The 19,074-nt window shown below is 43.4% G+C and overlaps 1 protein-coding gene across 4 annotated transcripts in view; it reads left to right on the top strand.

Annotated features, from left to right (window-relative positions):
- The window catches only part of BABAM2 (BRISC and BRCA1 A complex member 2), a 406,664-nt gene that overhangs the window by 318,116 nt on the left and 69,474 nt on the right, over positions 1-19,074 (top strand). For 3 of the 4 annotated variants that reach the window (XM_004777487.3, XM_045073852.1, XM_045073854.1), the window contains 3 exons: positions 2,592-2,691; positions 5,773-5,843; positions 9,225-9,307. In XM_004777487.3, the coding sequence (XP_004777544.1) occupies positions 2,592-2,691; positions 5,773-5,843; positions 9,225-9,307 (254 nt within the window). The remainder of the gene's footprint in view (positions 1-2,591; positions 2,692-5,772; positions 5,844-9,224; positions 9,308-19,074) is intronic. The other variant, XM_045073853.1, reaches the window with a different exon arrangement.

Raw genomic sequence — 19,074 nt, 5'->3', positions numbered from 1 at the left:
CATGAACAAAATGGACAGGAATGCTTGCTCTGCGGCTGTGGGGCCAATTGTAGAGAGAGATGAGCATCCCGGTGCCTGCTTCAGTGGTGGTCTCCATGCTTCTGGAAGCCCTGGGGCATCCCTGCAGTCCCAACCCCACTCACTGGGGGCGTGGGGACTCTGGCAACCGGCCAGTTCAGATCTGGGCTTTACCATCTCCTAGCTGTGGGAACCCAAGAAAGTTTCTTCTGCCCTCTGAGCCCCACTTTCTTCACCTGTAAAATTACAGTGCTAATTCTCACCTCCCTGAATTGTGGGGAGGATTAAACTAGGTAACAAGAAAGCACCTGACAACAAGGGTTAGTTTGGGCAAATCACAGAAGCAGAGTGCAGAGAGGTGGGCCTGGAGGCTGAGCAGCCGGTCTTTGGACTTCTCCACACCCATGCTTCTCTCCACCATTATAGGTAATTTTTGTTTAATGGCTGTGTGTCAGAAGCAGAGGGAGTCTCAAGTTTAGAGGATTACCCATGGACTGTTTTCATCTTTTTGATTCAATTTAGTGAACAATTAAGAACTTATACTGTAATATCATATACAGGTCAGAGCCCATTATAATCAATTCCAGGAAACTGTCCAAATTATTTTATTTTTTGGAATTTTAGGATGCGGAAGGTTGTTCCTCTACATATACTATGAGAAGCCTGGATCTTGGTATTTCTATGTTACACAGATATTTCCCCCCAGGAAAGACAAGATATAAATATAGGATTTATTTCTCTTGTACTATAGAATTTTACTCTTAAGCAGTTTCCATCCTAATGGAACTGTGAGAACTTGCCAGTTAGAAGTGTGCCCTCTCTGTACTTTTGCATACAAAAGAGGGGACAAAAAGCCTTCTTCCAGGTCATGAGAAGTGATAGGAATTTTCCTAGCTTCCTTCGGAGTTTAGTCTAAATCTCCTCCAACGTCTACTCTGAGAGTAGCAGACGGAAGTGATGTTCTTGCTGATTCTGTGCAGTTGCAGACTGTAGATGATTCATTAATGTCAAACTTAGTCAAATGCTGTCTCATAATTTTCTCAGTTGTCAGAGTTGTTGTGCTTTTTAGGTCTCATCTGAATAGAAAAAGTCAACACCAAATATTTCCACCCTATGTTGACTTCCTCACATCGCCTGTGATTTTATTCATATGTTGGGACTTTTTCATTCCATAAACAAATGAACATAATATCCATTACTACCGGAAAAATTAATTTCAGTGTGGTCAGTAGGGCGACAGGCTGGGTCTGGGACCCTTTTCAAAACTTAGGTGTGTTTTTCCCTGTATTGCAAACCCTAGGCTAAGTCCGTCTGCTCTAAACTATTTAGGAATGATTGTCGAGACTTATGGGGAGGCACTTTGCTTCCATTTACAGCCTTGTAACTGGGGACTGAGTTAATGAATAACCACGGTATTAACGGATCTTAGGGGTCTCTTTATACCCCATCATATTACAGAGGTGGTAGAAGGAGCTTTTGGAGTAAGAAACCTATGCATTAAAATAAAATTCAAGTGAGAAAAACAAATTAGGACCCAAGGAAAGTGAGAGTAGGAAAGAAGATGAAATCAAGATTAAGGATGGGCTGTGAAATATATACTGTGAAGTTCTGAACAGTTTCTTTAGTAATTGTATGCTGGTTATTTAAACTGAAAGGGAATCTCCACAAAAGTCCTAGGAACTATTTCTGGATCAGTGTTGTGTCTTATTACTGCTTGGATCCCTGATTTTTGACTGCACCTTCTTGTGTAGATGAATTGAATGTGAGTGTCGACTTGGACGAGTTGCAGACTTTACCCATATCGACCCACAGACACAGGACCGAGCAGTACAGTGTTTCCAAAGATGTTTAGTTTGTTGCCACAATTTAAAATTTGAGACCTTAAGTCATCTGGATTTTTGGCTTCACATGAAAAATAAGGGTCTGCAAAGACCAGGCTTGTGTTTCCAACATAGCAGAGGTCAGCTGGAGTTTTGGGTGTGGAATCTCTCGAGTTCTGGGTGCTCAGTTATATCAGCTGCCTGGGCCTGGTCGAGTCTAGAGTCTGCAGCCCCTGTCCTAGACCACCGGCCCCACACTAAACCCGGGGAGGCTAAAGCCCCAGAGGCTTTCTACAGGCAGCAGAGCTGGTAAGGGGCAGAGCTAGTCCCTCCAGTGTGCTGTGGTGGTGCTGAAGGAATTCAGTTCAGTTTAGCATAGGGGGTTAAGGAATGACTTCTCTTTGCCCAGCACATGATGGAGAGTACGAACACCTGCGTCTCCATCAGAGGTCCAACCCATTAATACTGGCAAGACATTTATCCACGCCAATCAAAATGTGCTATTTTGTGCATGATAGAACCATTAGTTATCAGTCATTAGTTGGTAGTCATGGGTCATCTGAACATGCTGATCTAACAAAACAAATAAGATAAAGAAATGTCATCAGAAAATGAAACCCATGTCCCCATCCTCATTAACTCAAGTGGCTGGTGGGCAGACATTGATAAGAGAAGGCGAGTCTGTTTGGGGGTGTCACTTCCTGCATTGCTGGAGCCCTAAGAGAAGTGTCCCTTGTACTCTTGTCCTTTCAGTGCACTTGGAGGCTCCTCAGCTCTTCATATCCCAGCTTTTCCAGGAGGAGGATGTCTCATTGATTATGTGCCTCAAGTATGCCACCTACTCACCAACAAGGTAAAAACAAGTCTCCTGGCCCTCCCCTCGTGAGGCTCCTCCCTCCACGTGGCCCCTGCCCCAGCACTGTGGGCCTTGTCCTGCAGGCGCGTCCTCTGCACCCCATCCCAGCTTGGGCCCCCACCTGACACTGGCTTTTCCTACTTGGACTTACAGTTCGTCTGTTTCTCTCCCTAGTTCTTGGCGCTCCTTCTTCCTTTCTTAAGGATTCTGACCTCCTGTTCCAGTCTTGTCTTCATCTTTTAAACTTCTACCTCCTCCTCCTCTAATTTCTTTTATGTCCCGAGTTTTTGCTAGGTCTTGCGCCTTTGAACTGCTCCATTTCCCAGTTGTCTGGTGCATGCGTGGGTGGGAGGGTGTGGGGGGGTGTGAGTGTGTGTGTGTGTTTGCCGCTAGTGAGTATCAAGGTAATTCACTAGAGCTTCCTTCACCTCTTTTCTGCTTTTCTGTACCTCACTTTTTTACTAGTCAGCGCTTGATTCTCCATGTCCTGTCTAGGAGCAGCTTGCCAGAGTCCCGCTCGTAGGGTAGGAGCAGGATTTCCAGATCAGCTGGGCTGGTAGGCAAGCCCATCAGGTTATCGAAAGCTTTCTCCTAGCCGCATGAATGAGTCAGTACATTAGCGAATAACTGAGTTGACATTAATGGCTATTGTCAGATATTTCTAAAAAGCGTGAATATGTACTTGTTAATGGCCAGTCACTGTAATTAGCTAAAAACTGGAGATATCCGTCCACAAGCAATACTGACTTTTTTCCCATCTCCCACATTGACTCACTTCCTTCGCTTGATTCCCAAAGCACTGTTTTCTCTGCTCCTACTGACTTGTGCACACGGGCTTGGAGAAGAAATCTTTTGTTTGTCTCTTTCTTTCAAAAGATAGCTCATCTCAATATAGGAAATATTTTTGAAGTGCAATAATATTTCAAAGCCTTCAGTATTATTTTTTAAATGTCAGAGAAACGAAAATCTGGCAAGTCTGCCGTCTGTGGGCTTGGCACGGATTCCAGGGCATCTAACTCTCGTGGAGTGGTTGCCTCTCATTGGACCAAATTCCCCCAGCCTCTGCCCTCCTTCAGAACTGTTTGGAGGATAGAATTCTTATTTACATTGTGGGACTTTGTACTGACTTCAAATCTGTGTCCCAGTATTATAGAGAAACATGTACATTTTGGTCTTCCAGAACTGAGAAGAAAAGCCTTTTTAAAAAAGCCCTCCAGTTGAGATTAATTTCTAGTCATATATTTTCCTCCAAAAAAATTCTGTTACCGTTTTCCCAGAAATATAAGAATCAGTCTGTTTTTCTTATCTGGTTCCCTTTCATTAATTTTACTTGTCTTTTAAAATTGATGTTCTTATGCTTGCTACAAAAGAGGACAGTATGGGCTGCTTTTAGAAACAATCTCTTCAAATGAATTTCCATAATTACATTGGAATCTATCTTTATAGCCAGTTTTGTTGTGGGTTTCTGTTAAAATGGTTTTCTGTTTTTAAAATCAAGTACACAGAACTGTTTTCATCCCCTTTTTAAACAAAGCCTCTTAAGCAAACTTATCATCTGTTTTTCTTTTCCCAAAATAACATTTCTGATCCTGCATTAAGCCTGCAAAGTAAGCACTGTTTTTATAAATTGACATAAACCCCTATTATATAAATAGAATTGTTTTACTTTTAAAGGGTACAAAGTGGCTATCACTACCAATTGTGTCAAGGTTATTTCAAGTACTTTATCTTGAGCTTTTGTTAGCCATGGAAACTCATTGTGGCTACCGCCAATATAAACAGTTTGGGGGGCCTCTTTCTCCCCTGTTTCTTTGAGCCATTATGGGGACATTATAAGGAATGTATTTTTGTGTTGGTAGCTGATGGGTAAATGACTAATTTCCAGATGTCCAGCTTAATAGGTTCACAATTTTTTTTTTTATAAAAACTGTCGCTTGGTGATAACAAGGAAATATAAAAAGGCAAACTAAAATCCCCTATTGTAACACTCTTTTCCTGGATATTAGGAATTTAAAAAGAAAGAATTCAACATTGTCCTGCCTTTTCAATAGGAGGTAAAGTTCAGAGTAAAAGAACCCCCATTTGATGAGCAGAAGCTCTTCTCTACAGATAGTTCCAGCTGATAAACACACAAGGAGTGAGAGAATTCAAAAAGTCACCGTTTTCCGGCTCCTAATGAAATAATTGATTCAGACAAGGCTCTCCAGCAGATACTAAAACCATGAGGTGAAAGACTGAGAGGGGACTAGATCTTCACAGGCTTTGAGAAGTGTGCCTCCAGCTCACTCCCGGTGGCAAAGGGAAGACCTCCCTTTACGGTGGGGTTGGCCTGCTGTCACCCTAACCAGTGATCAAGGCCGCTATCACCTATGAGGTTTTCTTGCCAAAAATGTTTAGCGTGAATCTAATCACACCTTTAGTCTAACGTCCGATTTATGGGAAATACAGGGACCTCCAGAGTAGAGGGAAAAGGAGGGAAACACCCACAGAATATAGAAGGCAAAACATCCTTTGGGCTAGACAGCTAGCCCAAATCTCTGAAAAGTCTGTATCATATAACATGTAGATGCATGTGCACACCCCAAGAGGTACTCTTATCCTACATGAAAGACTTTCCAGACTAAATGCCTGGTCCTTGATTATACCCTCAATTGTACCCTGCCTTTTAAAAGAATATTTTGGGGACAAGTGGAAAATCATGACAATGCGCAGGACACTAGATGAAGTCGGAGAATGACGGCTAGATTTGTTGGGTATGGTAATGACATCATGGCTCTGTAGGAAAAGGTCTTATTTTTTGGAGATACACGCTCACAGATCTGGGGCAAACTGTCATGGTGTCTCTCATTTCCCTTGAAGTATCTCAGCGAGATTGATTGATAGCTTGATGGGCAGGTAGATGGCTGCCGGAAGCAGGTAGACCAAACGTTCATAGTTCTTGTTGAATAGAGGGGAGTATAGGTGATGGGAGTGTGGTGTATTTATTTTACCGTTTTTCTGCTTCTCTGAGTCTTGGGAATGTTTTGTAAGGAAGCACGTGACAATTCCCTACTCCTCATCTTTGGGTTCCTGTTCTAGGTGCAGTATGTGATTCAAGGGTACCACAAAAGAAGGGAGTACATCGCTGCTTTCCTCAGTCACTTCGGCACGTAAGTTCCTCCTTGTTTAAACCACATGCTGGCAAACCCTCATGTCCTCACGACCCTCATGTGGGGCTTGGTTAAGAAAATAACAGCTCGTGCTTCCCCATGCTAGCTTCTTAAGGCCATTTTTTTTTTTTAAGATTTTATTTATTTATTTGACAGACGGAGATCACAAGTAGGCAGAGAGGCAGGCAGAGAGAGAGGGGGGAGGAAGCAGGCTCCCTGCCAAGCAGAGAGTCCGATATGGGGCTCGATCCCAGGACCCTGGGATCATGACCCGAGCCGAAGGCAGAGGCTTTAACCCACTGAGCCACCCAGGCGCCCCTTTTATTTTTTTATTTTTATTTTTTTTTAAGATTTTATTAAGGCCATTTTGATTCTTGCTGGTACATTGCTGAAACTGAAGCTCCCAGGAAGATAGTTTCTAGGATTCTTTGCTAAATCATAGAAACAAGTATCTTCCTTGGAGCAGCATCATACTCACCCCAAACCCAGCAATGACAAGGGCAGCACCACCTGCTTGTTCTAGAACCCTACAGTTCGCACAGCGCTTTCACCACCATCTGCTCCCAGGGGTCGTGAGTGAGCAGGCCAGGTGGGCAGTATTGGCACAATTGGCTCCTGGGAAGCCCTGAGACTTTGAGAAGCCCAATGACCTGACAGAAGTCATCCGCCTGACAGCCAGAGCCAGCGCCGGGGTGGGAGCCTGGGTTATCAGGACTCAGGTGTCCTGATAGGACTCTGGCTCGCAACTTGCCCCCCAGATCTAAGGAGGGCATCCAGCGTTAGACCCAAAAGCAGCGACTCCCACTTGAGATTAGAAGTTGGAAGAAGGCACAGAGAGGGCAGGGGAGGCAAGTGACTTCAGGTTTAAGGGGCGTGTCCTGCTGCTGCTGCCCAAGCCCCACCCGCTGCCCCTCCCCCTTGGGTCCTGGGCCTTTCCTGCAGGTTGCCAGAGGCCCTGCTACTCCGCAGCTCTGTTTCCTTAGATGACGTCAGAGGCCTCCTTGAGCTTCTGCTCGGGGCTTAGCCCAGTGGCTGAGGGGATGTGCTTTCCCCTCAGTCTTCTTCCAAAGGCGGGGCCTTCGACCCATTCAGGGGGACTGAGCACTAAGGGTGTTAATGGTCTGCTTATATCCCACCTTATTCTGTAGGAAGTGTATAAATATACAGAGATATAGATAGTAACACAAAATTAAAATTTTAAATAAGAAATGAATAAATTAGGACCAAAAAAGTGGGACTAAGGAGGAGCAGGTGAAATAAAGAATAAGGTTGGCCATTCCCTGGGATATAATTTTATAAACTGTGGAATAATTATGGGCCAAATTTCTGACTCCTCAGAAATAATTTTAAAAAATTGAATTTTTTGTGCCTCCAAAATAGAACTGTCAATATCTAAACAGTGTGACTGTCTCTCATATGAGTCTTTAATACTTGGGATTTTTTTCAGCTTTATTTATGAACATTTTGAGAAAGTACTTAGGATACAAACAGTGGCTCATAAATGACATCATTGGTCTTCTGATTTTCAAAGAAGATTATCTTTAGTATGTATAAGTAAAAATGGAGGATCTAGCCTAGTATCCTCCCAAGTAGGGTACACACACCTGAAGGGTGTGTGTCCCCCCTCACTCCATTGGCACACAAGAAAGATAAGAAAACTGCATTTACAGCTTTTTAAAAATCTCATTCTTGGACACCTGGGTGGCTCTGTTGGTTAAGTGTCTGCCTTCCGTTCAGGTCATGATCTCAGGGTCCTGGGATTGATCTCTGCGTCCTTGGGCTCTCTGCTTAGCAAAGAACCTGCTTCTCCCTGTCCCTCTGCCCTTCCCCCCAGCTCATGCTCTCTCTCTCTTTCTCAAATAAATAAGTGAAATCTTAAAAAACAAAAACGAAAATGAAAAAACTCGTTCTTTTTCAATATACATTTTGCGTATGTTTTATTATGCAAAACAATATGGTAGTACCCGTATACAACTACTAAATCATACACAATTGCTATTATATTACTGTAACTATGCATAACAAAAAGGATTCTGTGTTTGTTTTTACTTACAGCATGCAGGATTTGAAAAGTTTAGATAGCAGTATTATAACGTATTGAGTTGACTATAAATTCATGAAAAGAAATATAAAGCAGTAAGTAAAATTGTTGACCTAAGTCAGAAGATCTGAATGATATATCAACAGTCTTTGAGCAAATCACTCAGCTTTTAGCGTCTTAGTTCCTTTACCTTGACAGTGAGTTCCCCCTTCCTACTTAAACTGGGAGGCCATCAGGATTGACGGTCTCGGGGCGCCTGGGTGGCTCAGTGGATTAGGCCGCTGCCTTCGGCTCGGGTCATGATCTCAGTGTCCTGGGATCGAGCCCCGCATCGGGCTCTCTGCTCAGCGGGGAGCCTGCTTCCCCCTCTGTCTCTGCCTGCCTCTCTGCCTACTTGTGATCTCTCTCTCTGTCAAATAAAATAAATAAAATCTTAAAAAAAAAAAAAAAGGATTGACGGTCTCATTGGCCTGACTCAGTGAGGGAGACAGCAAATGCCTCCTGGTGTGGCTGACAGAGATGATTATGTCCCGCCTCCTGGTGTGGATGACAGAGACAATTATGTCTGTCTTCAGTGTGTGGTTAGTATTGTCATGTTATGGTGATGTCTCCCAGGCGCTCAGGCTCTGTGGAAAATCAGGGAGACGAGTCTGTCAGACTTCTGCCCAAGCCCTTCAGCAGTCCAGGCCTGTTCTCCTTGACACATGACACATACCCTGTGTGTCTCCCAGCCACATTCACATGCTGAGAACCAACACCCACCCAGCTAATGGGGCTTCTTTGTCTTGAGCCTGGTGGGGAGGACAGGGGACACAAGTGAAAGGATTCCAAGTACTTTGGAGGAAAATAATACAGACTCCTAAACTTAGTAATGTTGCCATTGCTGATTACTGCCTAGTGCCTGAGTGAAAGTGAGACTTAGTCATCACAGAAAGTAGTGTCGTCGCTGACCTCATGGCTGCCTTGGATCTTTTACTCCTAACTGGTAACCAGCATTTGCATAGCATTTTATGGTTTATCTTATTTGTTTTTCACAATCCTGTAAGGAAGTTTGAAAACGTTGTATGTGTTTTACAGATGAGGAAACTGAGGCCCCAGAGGTTAAGTGATTTGCCTGAAGCCATAACAGTACATAGCAAAACAGTAACTTAAACGTAGATGCTGTCATTCCAAACCCCACGTCCTTCCTATGTAACACTCCCTTAACCTGAAATGCATCTCGGATTCAATCACCGTGATGTTATGAATATATTCTTTATTACTTGGTTCCATCTCTCTTGTGCCTAATTTTGATGAGGGTTTTTTCTGTATGTGTGTGTGTGTGTGTGTTTATCACCTAGAGGCGTCGTGGAATATGATGCAGAAGGCTTTACAAAACTCACTCTGCTGCTGATGTGGAAAGATTTCTGTTTTCTTGTACACAGTGAGTATACTTCTGCTGTGAGCACGTCAGCATACGTTTGCAAAGTCCCAAACCGTATGTAATAATGACTGTGAAAACCTTCAGTGTCCTGAGGGGGTTCTCTTGAAGAGAAAATACCTCTAGACCAATGGTTCTCAACCAGGTCTAATTTGCCCCTCCGCAGTTGTTTTTCAGGGTCTGAAGACATTTTTTTTTTTTTTAAGACATTTTTGATGGTCATGAGTGAGGAGGACGGAAGTGGGGATTGTCACTTATGGCATTTACTGGGTAGAGGGTAGTGGTGTTGCAGGAAGACCCCCAACAGCAGCTGAATCGTCAGGTACAAGATATCAGTAGTGCTGAGTTGAAGAAACGCTGCCCTGTGTCCCGGGTTCCAGATTCCTGTTTCAAAGCATCTTTCCAGCATGAGATTCCAAAACTTTCAGGATTACTCAAAACATACTTCCTTTGTTCACATGGCTATCATCCTTATTAAGGGAAAAAACCTACAACTTTGATAATAACATAATAGTTATTTGAAAGGTGAGACAAGTTCGAATGTATTCCCAGTATTACTTTTCAATTTTATTCCATGGATAGGCATCTTTAAATGCTTATTGTGTTACCATAATCAGTGAGTCAAAAAACTTTGGTCCAGCTTTATCTCTCTCTTTTTAAAATTAATTTATTTATTTTAGAGAGAGAGAGAGCGAGCAGGGGTTGGGCAGAGAGAGATCCCCAAGCAGACTCTGCACTGAGCATGGAGCCCAACGTGGGGCTCGACCACAGGACCTGAGTTTAAAAACGGCTTCATTTGAAACCAAGAGTCGGCCACTTAACAACTGCGCCACCCAGGCACCCCTGGTCCAGCTTTCTCCTGCTGGATAATTTGGAGCCTCTTCTGTTTATTTCTTTGTTATGTAAGAACATTGACCCATGGTGCCAGGTTCAAGTTTTAAGTCAACCAAGACCTTTATTCTTTAGCATTTGATGTGAACAATGCCAGTCTTCAGACCAAAGACATAGAAGTTCCAGCTTTCCCAAGTCACTTTACAGAAAAGCAGTGGCCTGGGGTTGGTTTCACTTAGTGGATAGAACTAACGCTTGACCTTTAATAAACTATTCTCTGGAGAGGAGCTTTGGCCCTCTTCAGCCACACCATCAGACAGTGTAAAGGCGTTGGTTTGGGGGGTTTTGTTTCCCCGGCAGACTGACATCCTTGGTTGTGATTTGCTTAGGCTAAAACATGGTTCTAAAATTAATTTGTCTTACCCCGTTTCACACCAACAGATAGTAAGGGAAGAAAGCCGCTAATGCCATGGTGTAACCCGCACAGGGAGCACTGAGCATTAGCTGTGTTTTTAAAGTGTTTCCCAGTGATAAGCACCTTGTTTGCAGAGCTTTCTGCTGAGCTTCTACTCTAGAGTGAGTCTTCCGTGGGGAACCCTCAGGAATGCAAGCATATTGCTATGCATTAGTTGTGTGCACAGACAAAAAACAAAATTGCAGAGGTAAGATTTTAGTGTGGGTGTTCCTCCAATATGACATTGTCCAAAGACAAAGACATGCTTCCCTCTGCTTGAGTTTCCTCATGTGTATGCTGGGGATCTGGTTGGTAAGTCCTGTGGAGACGTTCACATATGGAGCTTAACCCAGAATACAGGGCCAGATGGTGGAGGGAGCCTCACGGTCAAGGCCTCCTGACAGTCTTCTCTCTGCCTGCCGTCTTATGTGGCCCTAATGTTTGATTGTCACCTTCTATGTTGCCGTTGTTGTTTTTTCATTCTGACCCTTAATTCCTGTGTGAGATCTCATGGCCTACTTGCCATATTCACTCCGTGCACTATCTTGATCCCAGGGATTCTGCCTCTACCATGGACGCCCCCCCACCCCAATCCAGACTGTACCCTTGGTTTGTCTCGCACGACCCTGGACAGTTTGTGCGGGTGATCTGGTTGGCGTGACTCCCTCGCCCAGGTCAGCAGGAGGGGCCAGTGCCCTGCCTTGAACAGTGGTGGCGACAATCACAAGCCTCCCAGAGTGGCTCTGAGAGAAGGTCACAGAAGGAGGGATACACGGAAGGACAGTTGCAAATGTTAAATTAGACGAACGCTCAACCAAAGGGCATGAAATCGCAGTCCTTTAAATGAAATTTACTTTGGTTTTTTAGCCATGATTCTGTTTTCGAAAATCTTGATGTCAGATCATATCGGATAGAAGTGGAAAAAGATACTCTTGGCATTGCTCATTGTCACTGGTGCTTGTCACGTGCGACCCAAGAGTCACTCTTCTGGTGGGCGGGAGCAAGAATGATGCCCAGGGGTAAAGGAGTACTCACCTCGCAGTGCCTGTCCTCCCTTGTCAGTCCATTTGGTGTGCAGGCAATTCTCGTTTCTTTGGAAGGTCTGTTCCCCAAAGAATATTTCCCTGGTATCACTTGTCCAGTATTTCTTTCTTTCTTTTTTAAAGATTATTTATTTATTTGACAGAAAGAGATCACAATTAGGCAGAGAGGCAGGCAGAGAGAGAGGAGGGAGCAGGCTCCCTGCTGAGCAGAGATCCCGATGTGGGGCTCGATCCCAGGACCCTGAGATCATGACCTGAGCTGAAGGCAGAGGCTTTAACCCACTGAGCTACCCAGGCGCCCCACGTCTAGTATTTCTTACAGCTCCGTCTCCGCCTTCCTGTCTTAGCATCTCCAAGCCAGACGTCTAACACAAAGTCCCAAAGTCATATTTTCACTTAGTTCTGGTTACATTCTCCAGAAATGTGAACCCATGGGCACCCTTTGAAACAACTACAAGAACTTCGGGATTTGTTTAATTCACTTTTGCCAGAGTGTTTCCTCGGGCCCTTATTCCCTTCCTCCCCAGGCTGCTTGCCACTGTCTCTTAGCATCACTGTCTACACTCATGGCTCTTGGGCAGATATGACCTGGTCCGTGAACCAGGAGACTCAGTGCTGTTCCTGCTCCATCATTAACACACAGCCTGTCTTCACATAAATTGTTCCCACCCTATTGCTTATTCCACCTAAAACGCAGGACTTGCTGCATCAGAGTGAAGCTTGGTTGGATAATGTGTTTTACTCCATCATGCAGTTAAGCATCTGACACTTTCCTTTGGAAAGATCTGCTTGCTTGGTTACAACACCCTAGGGACGATTTGTTCCCTTTTTTCTTTCCATGAGGTTGGGGAGTCAATATGGGCTGGCAGAGCCATAATGATAGCTCACTGCAATGAAGTTCTGAGTTCTTAAGAACATGAAGAAGGAGGGACATGCCTAGAGATGAACCAGGCTTCCAGGGCTGCCTCTGCCGCTCCATGGGGAGCGGACACCTGGCAGGACACCGGATAACAGCCCCACTCTCCTTCCTTTGTCCGCCTCTCCCAGGCCCGGAAAGAAAATGGTCACTAGGGCAGATGCCGGTAGTCATTCTGAGCATTTTGGATGCTAGAGGAAAGAGGCACTCCTCTCTTGAGGCAGATGGCTCTGACCTCACACTTTGCTAGAGTCTGCGGAAGCGAGAATGCCCGTGGGGAAAACATTGCACATACTCTGGGATCTCTCACGAGACACTGCAACCTCCAACATTCTGATGGTTTCGGGAGCGGGGGTGTGACCGTGATCATGGCCATGGAGTTTTTTTCATCCGTTTATTCCTCCTTCCTTTCCTTCCTTCACCCGTGATCAACATACTGCAAGATTTGGAACCGTGCAAGGATCAGGGAGTGCTCCCATCCAAAAACTGTTTCCAGGAAGGTTTCCCGGCCACCATCTAAGAACTGTTTATAGTTGGCTATGGAGGTGACTCCATATTTACCAAGCTCTGGAGGTAGATGTTATCTTGAAGCCAGCACCTTTTCAGAATGCCGGGTGACAAGAGAACCAGACAGCAAAGACAGTAACGCAGAACAGAAGCAACCGCTGGGAGAAACATGAGCTCTTCTTCAGGGTCCAAGTCAGCTGCACTGTGAGTAGGCACGAGAGGAGGCAGCTGCCTGTGGTAGCAGGATTGCTGCTCCGAAGTGGAGGGTATTGAGATCTGTGACCCCCGAGGCAAGTGAGAGAGTGTGTGATTGTACGACAAGCTGTCTTTTCCCATCGCCCATAAATCATTAGTAAGTGCCCTTTTGAGTCATCCAGCCAGGACCAGCGGCTGTATCTCCCCGGCAAAATGCCTGCCATTCTAAATCTGACCGTTTGGGCTGTTCCATTGAATTTTTGGTTCTCTCTACTCCTAACCCAATCACTTTTGCCCAATTCAACCGAGTTCTGGGTTTGTTGAAAACCTTTGTGTGCTCAGTACTAGGAAAGGCCCCAGGAATATGAGTGAATAAGTCAGGCTTGACCTTAAGACACTTGGAGTCTGGCATAAGAGTTGGCAGACGACCCCCTGTGGGCCAAATCCTGCCCTCAGCCTGTTTCCATATGGCCCTCAAGCTGAGAGTGCTTTCTGGGTTTTGAGAAGGTTGTTGGGAGTGGGGGAGGCATAGGCAACAGAGATGGTAAAGCCTAGAATACTGACTCTGATGCTAGACAAAAATCATTTGCGGCCCTGGGCCTAGTTGATGGGAAAGGAGATCAGATAATGATGAATGATAGTGGTATGCATTTTTTAAAACAAATACTTCATGAACTTGCCTACTATATGCCAGGCACAAAGAGATGTAGGGCAGAGAGAACTTCATGTGTTTTATGTATGAGAGAGAGATGTGGAAAAAGAGAGAGACCCTCCCTAATGGAGTTTGATGAGAGAGACAGACAATAAAGAAGTAAACTATCAAATATATAAATTTCAAATGCTATCAAATACCATAATGGAACAAAGCAGCGGGCTGCAGGAGACCGAGGGGAGGAGGTGTTGGGTCAGTCAGGGAAGACCAGTTCCTGAGTGGAGGGGAGTGGACTCAGCTCTTTGCCACAAAAAACAACGTCTTGTAGAGTGTTTAAGAGCAAAAAGCAAGATAGTTACTTGCTAGATAATGAAAACCAAAATTGTGCAGTTTTTCAAGACTTGCTGAGTTTTGGGGTATGAATCACATTTTTATATAAATAAGTAGATTTGAAGAACAAATCAGAATCATTGAAGTAATTAAAATCAGGAACTACAATGTTATATATTAGAGTTCATTTCAAAGCGAATCCATAAAAAGTGTAATATTATTTAGAATTCATATGGTTACCTCAGACGACACATCTATAAAGATTTGTGGCTCAATTTTATCATTTCTAGTAGGAATAATCGCTATCAAAGCAGCAGGAACCAAAATTGATTGTGAATAAAAAGTGAAACTAATCAGTTCTCTTTATTGTTCAAAGAGATAAAAGAATATAGAAAAAGATGAAAGGAAATCTACTTCCTAAAATACCTTTTTGCTCTGATTATGAGAACTCTTGGTCCTTTAAAGGTACTTCGAGCATTTCAGTTAATTTTTATCTTGGATTTCCTTGAAAGCAGTTAGCTCTGCGAGGTGAAGAGGTTTTCGTCTTAGGTTCCATACACAGGCACCCCGTTCATGGTTTACAGTCTGAATAGCTCTAGAACTTGAGCGACCACTGTCACTGTTGTGATTCATATCGAAACTCCTGTTTCATCTTCAGAGTCTGCTTCTAGAAAGACTTTCTCTGCAGTGTCTGACACTGCTTTGAGAATTTATTTCATTGATCTTCATAATGTTCTTGGGAATATTCTTTTCATTCAAATACCTTAGATTTAGGTGACACCTTTTTAATGACCTTAAAGGCCTTCTTGTAAAGAAGGAGGTTGTCAGTCAGATGCATGATGTTGTGTGGTGGTTTCTTGCCCTGTACCCTCTCATGTGTGTTGTGTGATTCCTTTCCGTTGTAATTATTGGACCGAAGTAATTGCTAAAGTGAGCTTCTCTGATCAAAGAAAGGGCATTAAAATGGGGCGGTTTGGGGGCGCCTGGGTGGCTAAGTGGGTTAAAATCTCTGCCTTCGGCTCAGGTCATGATCTCAGGGTCCTGGCCTCGAGCCCCGCATTGGGCTCTCTGCTCAGCAGGGAGCCTGCTTCCCTTCCTCTCTCTCTCTCTGCCTGCCTCTCTGCCTACTTGTGATCTCTGTCAAATAAATAAAATCTTTAAAGTGGGGTGATTTTGACTTAAAAATGTATGCAGCTGCTTCAAAATGAACACATTGTAACCCAGGCAGGCATGTAACTCAATAAAGAGAGGAAGCTGTTTCCAAAAAGTAACTTTTATAGTATTGATCCAGTTCCATATAACCTTTTCTTATAATTAATTTTCAAGTATTACTGACATGGGTGAAACAGGGCCATTATTTTGGGGCTGACACTTCTGCTGTTGTTGAAGATAATAGTAATAGTAACAGTTGCTAACAGGTGTTGAGAGCGTAATTACTGTCTTTGGACATGGCTCTCTGTATTTTGCATGTACGGTATTATGTGGTGCAGTCCTCAACACATTCTTCTAAGGATAATTACTAGTATTACCACATTTTACAAATCAGACAAGTATGGCACAGAATGGTGACAAAGCTAGGATCTAAAATCCAGGACCTGATTCCAGAGCCCATGTACTAAACTGCATTGCTCTACTGTTTCAGATACTTGGCAGTATTCCCAAGTGTGTGATGAATTTTGAAAGCCTTTGGAACTTCCCAGAGAACCCATAAGCTCTAGGGACGGAAGTGTTCACCCTGGCACTACTGTCTCATTTCTCGGGCACATGAATGGCCATCTCATTAAAGGCCGTATTGCCCTGAAGGTGGTGAGTTGTGCTGCTGGCGCTCCTCAGCCGTGATGACAGGATGTCCAGCTGTAAACCCCTGGCTAGCAGCACAGACACATCAGCTAGTGTAGGGCTTCACTCTCTGGCTATAAAAAGACCAAACTAATAGATTAACCAAAGTGTGAACCACCATTGATGATATAAAACTAGATTTCACCTGTTTAGACACAGTGAATGTGGCCTGTTATAATAGCTCATTATACAAAGTCCCGTGAATGCAGAACCTGTTGGAGGCAAACAGGGTGCTGTTGCCATGAGATTGCCCGGGTTCTAAGACAGGAAGGAGTGGCAAGAGCTTTGGCAAGCTTCTTTACGTGGTTCTTTTTCTTTTCTAAAATGGAATATAATCCAGATGTTTCTGTGGCCTGGATTTATCCTGATGGCCTATGAATCTCTTTTTAAAGAATACTTTTTAACAGTACAGAGGCTCCTCAAAAAGTTAAAAATAGAACTACCCTATGACCCAGAAGTTGCACTACTGGGCATTTATCCAAAGGATACAAGCATAGTGATTCAAAGGGGCACACGCACCCCAGGGTTTATAGCAGCAATGTCCACAGTAGCCCAGATGTCCACCAACAGATGAATGCATAAAGAAGATGCAGTATAGCCACCACCTGGGTGACTCAGTAGGTTAAGTGTCTGCCTTCAGCTCAGGTCATGGTTCCAGGGCCCTGGGATTGAGCCCTGCATTGGGCTCTCTGCTCAGTGGGGAGCCTACTTCTCCCTCTCTCTCTGCATCCCCTGCTTGTGGCCTCTCTCTCTGCCTCTCACTCTCTCACTCTCTGTCAAATAAATAAATACTTAAAAAAAAAAAAAAGATGTGGTATATCTATGCAATGGAGTAAAAGTCAGCCATCAAAAAGAACAAAATCTTACCATTTGCAACAACATGAATGGAACTAGGGGTTATTATGCTAAGCAAACTAAGTCAGTCAGAGAAAAACAAATACCATATGATTTCATTCCTATCCGGAATTTAAGAAACAAAACAAATGAACATAGGGGAAGGGAAGGAAAAATAAAATAAGATAAAAAAAAAAAAACAGAGAGAGAGGCGAACCATAAAAGACTCTTAACTCTAGGAAACAAACTGAGGATTGCTGCAGGGGAGGGGCATAGGGGGAGGGGCAACTGGGGGATGGGCATTGAGGGCATTGATGTGCTGAGTACTGGGTGTGATATGCACCTGATGAATCAGTAAATTTTACCTCGAAACTAATAATACAGTATATATTAATTAAATTGAATTTAAATATATTTTTAAAAATTTTAAACAAAAAAGGAAAAAAACCACTTTTTATTATAAAAATATTAAACAAACACAGAGGTAGAGAGGAAAATATAATAACCCATCACCCATATTGCAACTTTGTCTGCCTTGTTTCATCAGTCCCTTCCTCCTTTTTAAAATAATTTTTTTTTAATCTTCTGGAATATTTTGAAGCAAATGTGCAGTATTTCACCTATAAATACTCAATGTGTATCTCTAATAGATTTTTTTAAAAAGATGTCTGCAAAACAATGCTGTTAGAATATTACAGTAACAAATTATGATATTATTAATATCGTCTAATAACCAATCTGTGTTCACCTTCCCCTATTTGTCTCAAACATGTTTTTTCTTTTTTTGCAATTGGTTTGTTCAAATCAGAATCCGAGTAATTTAGGACCCATGAATCTTGAGAACTTTTCCTTAGAAAAGAAGAGATGTGGACTGAAATAATGGCTGTCACCACCCCATTTCTTTCCCCATAATTCAGTTAAGAAAATATGGAGTGAAATTATTAAAAACATCACTTCACCCAGGGGCCTATAGAAGACAAGGTCTGGCATTTGTTTATCACTTTTATTTCAAAGTGCCTTTTAATTACCGCACTTACAGTGTGAGTCATCGAGTCTCTGTGTCAGTTCTGAATAGATTTCTTAGCACTAGAATGAATGGTTAGGGATTATCTAGCCCAGGGACTTCTGATGTTCTTGTGCCAAAGCCGCCTTTGGGAAACCCTGTGGATCCATTCTTCGAACAGTATTTTTTTTTTTAAAGATTTTATGTATTTGACAGACAGAGATCACAAGTAGGCAGAGAGGCAGGTGGGGGGGAGGGGGAAGCAGACTTCCTGCTGAGCAGAGAGCCCGATTGGGGCTTGATCCCAGGACCCTGGGATCATAACCTGAGCTGAAGGCAGAGGCTTAACCCACTGAGCCACCCAGGCGCCCCTCGAACAGTATTTTAAAATACATAAAGTAAAATATATAGCACGATGGAGGAAGCCAATTCTATTAAAATACTTTTATCCAGTCGCTAAAAATGATTTAATCCTATGATTAAAAACATATGATATGAGATATGGGCTTCTTGGATGATACCTTGAATAACAGTATCCAGTGGCAAATCTAACGATTCTTGTAGCTTTGAAAGAGTGATGCGCATAAAGAATATTTTAAGATACAAGCCGCACCTGCAACGTGATACAGAAATGGCTGCGATTTCTTTCGATAACGAAGCCAGGGTACTGCTAATACTGCTGTAGATTATTGCTTGTGTTCATAATTGAAGGAAATCTAAATTTCAGTTAAATAGTGAATAGTGATAGTGAATGTAAAGGTACACAGTTTTTCCTCTGCAAGTTCCCAGATGCCCAAATTTGGTACAAGGACACTTGTGGAGTGGGAGGTAGAGGGAGGTGTGTGGGTCTCAGATTGAGAATCTCAGAAAACTCCCTGTGTGATGGAGGTAGGATGTGGCTGAGTACCTGACCCCAAGCCGTGCATAATGTAATACAATAGCGGAGAATAGGACTAGAAGCCAAGTTCCCGCAATCCAGCTAAGCATTTTTCCCATGTTTGAATGGCCAAATTCTGAGAATCCTAGGCAAGGTAAAGGTAAATACTTTTACAGCAGTATCTGGTCATTACTGTATTGCTGTCTTAACGCTAGCCTGAAGAGCTGAGTAATGTCCAACATAAGGAAAACACCAGGAAATAATACTCAGATTTAAGGTTTCATGCCCT

Source organism: Mustela putorius, unplaced genomic scaffold (genome assembly GCF_011764305.1).
Source record: "Mustela putorius furo isolate JIRA1106 unplaced genomic scaffold, ASM1176430v1.1 tig00537293_pilon_pilon_pilon, whole genome shotgun sequence".
NCBI classification, from domain to species: Eukaryota; Metazoa; Chordata; class Mammalia; order Carnivora; family Mustelidae; genus Mustela; species Mustela putorius.
This window is presented reverse-complemented; position numbering and strand designations above follow the sequence as displayed.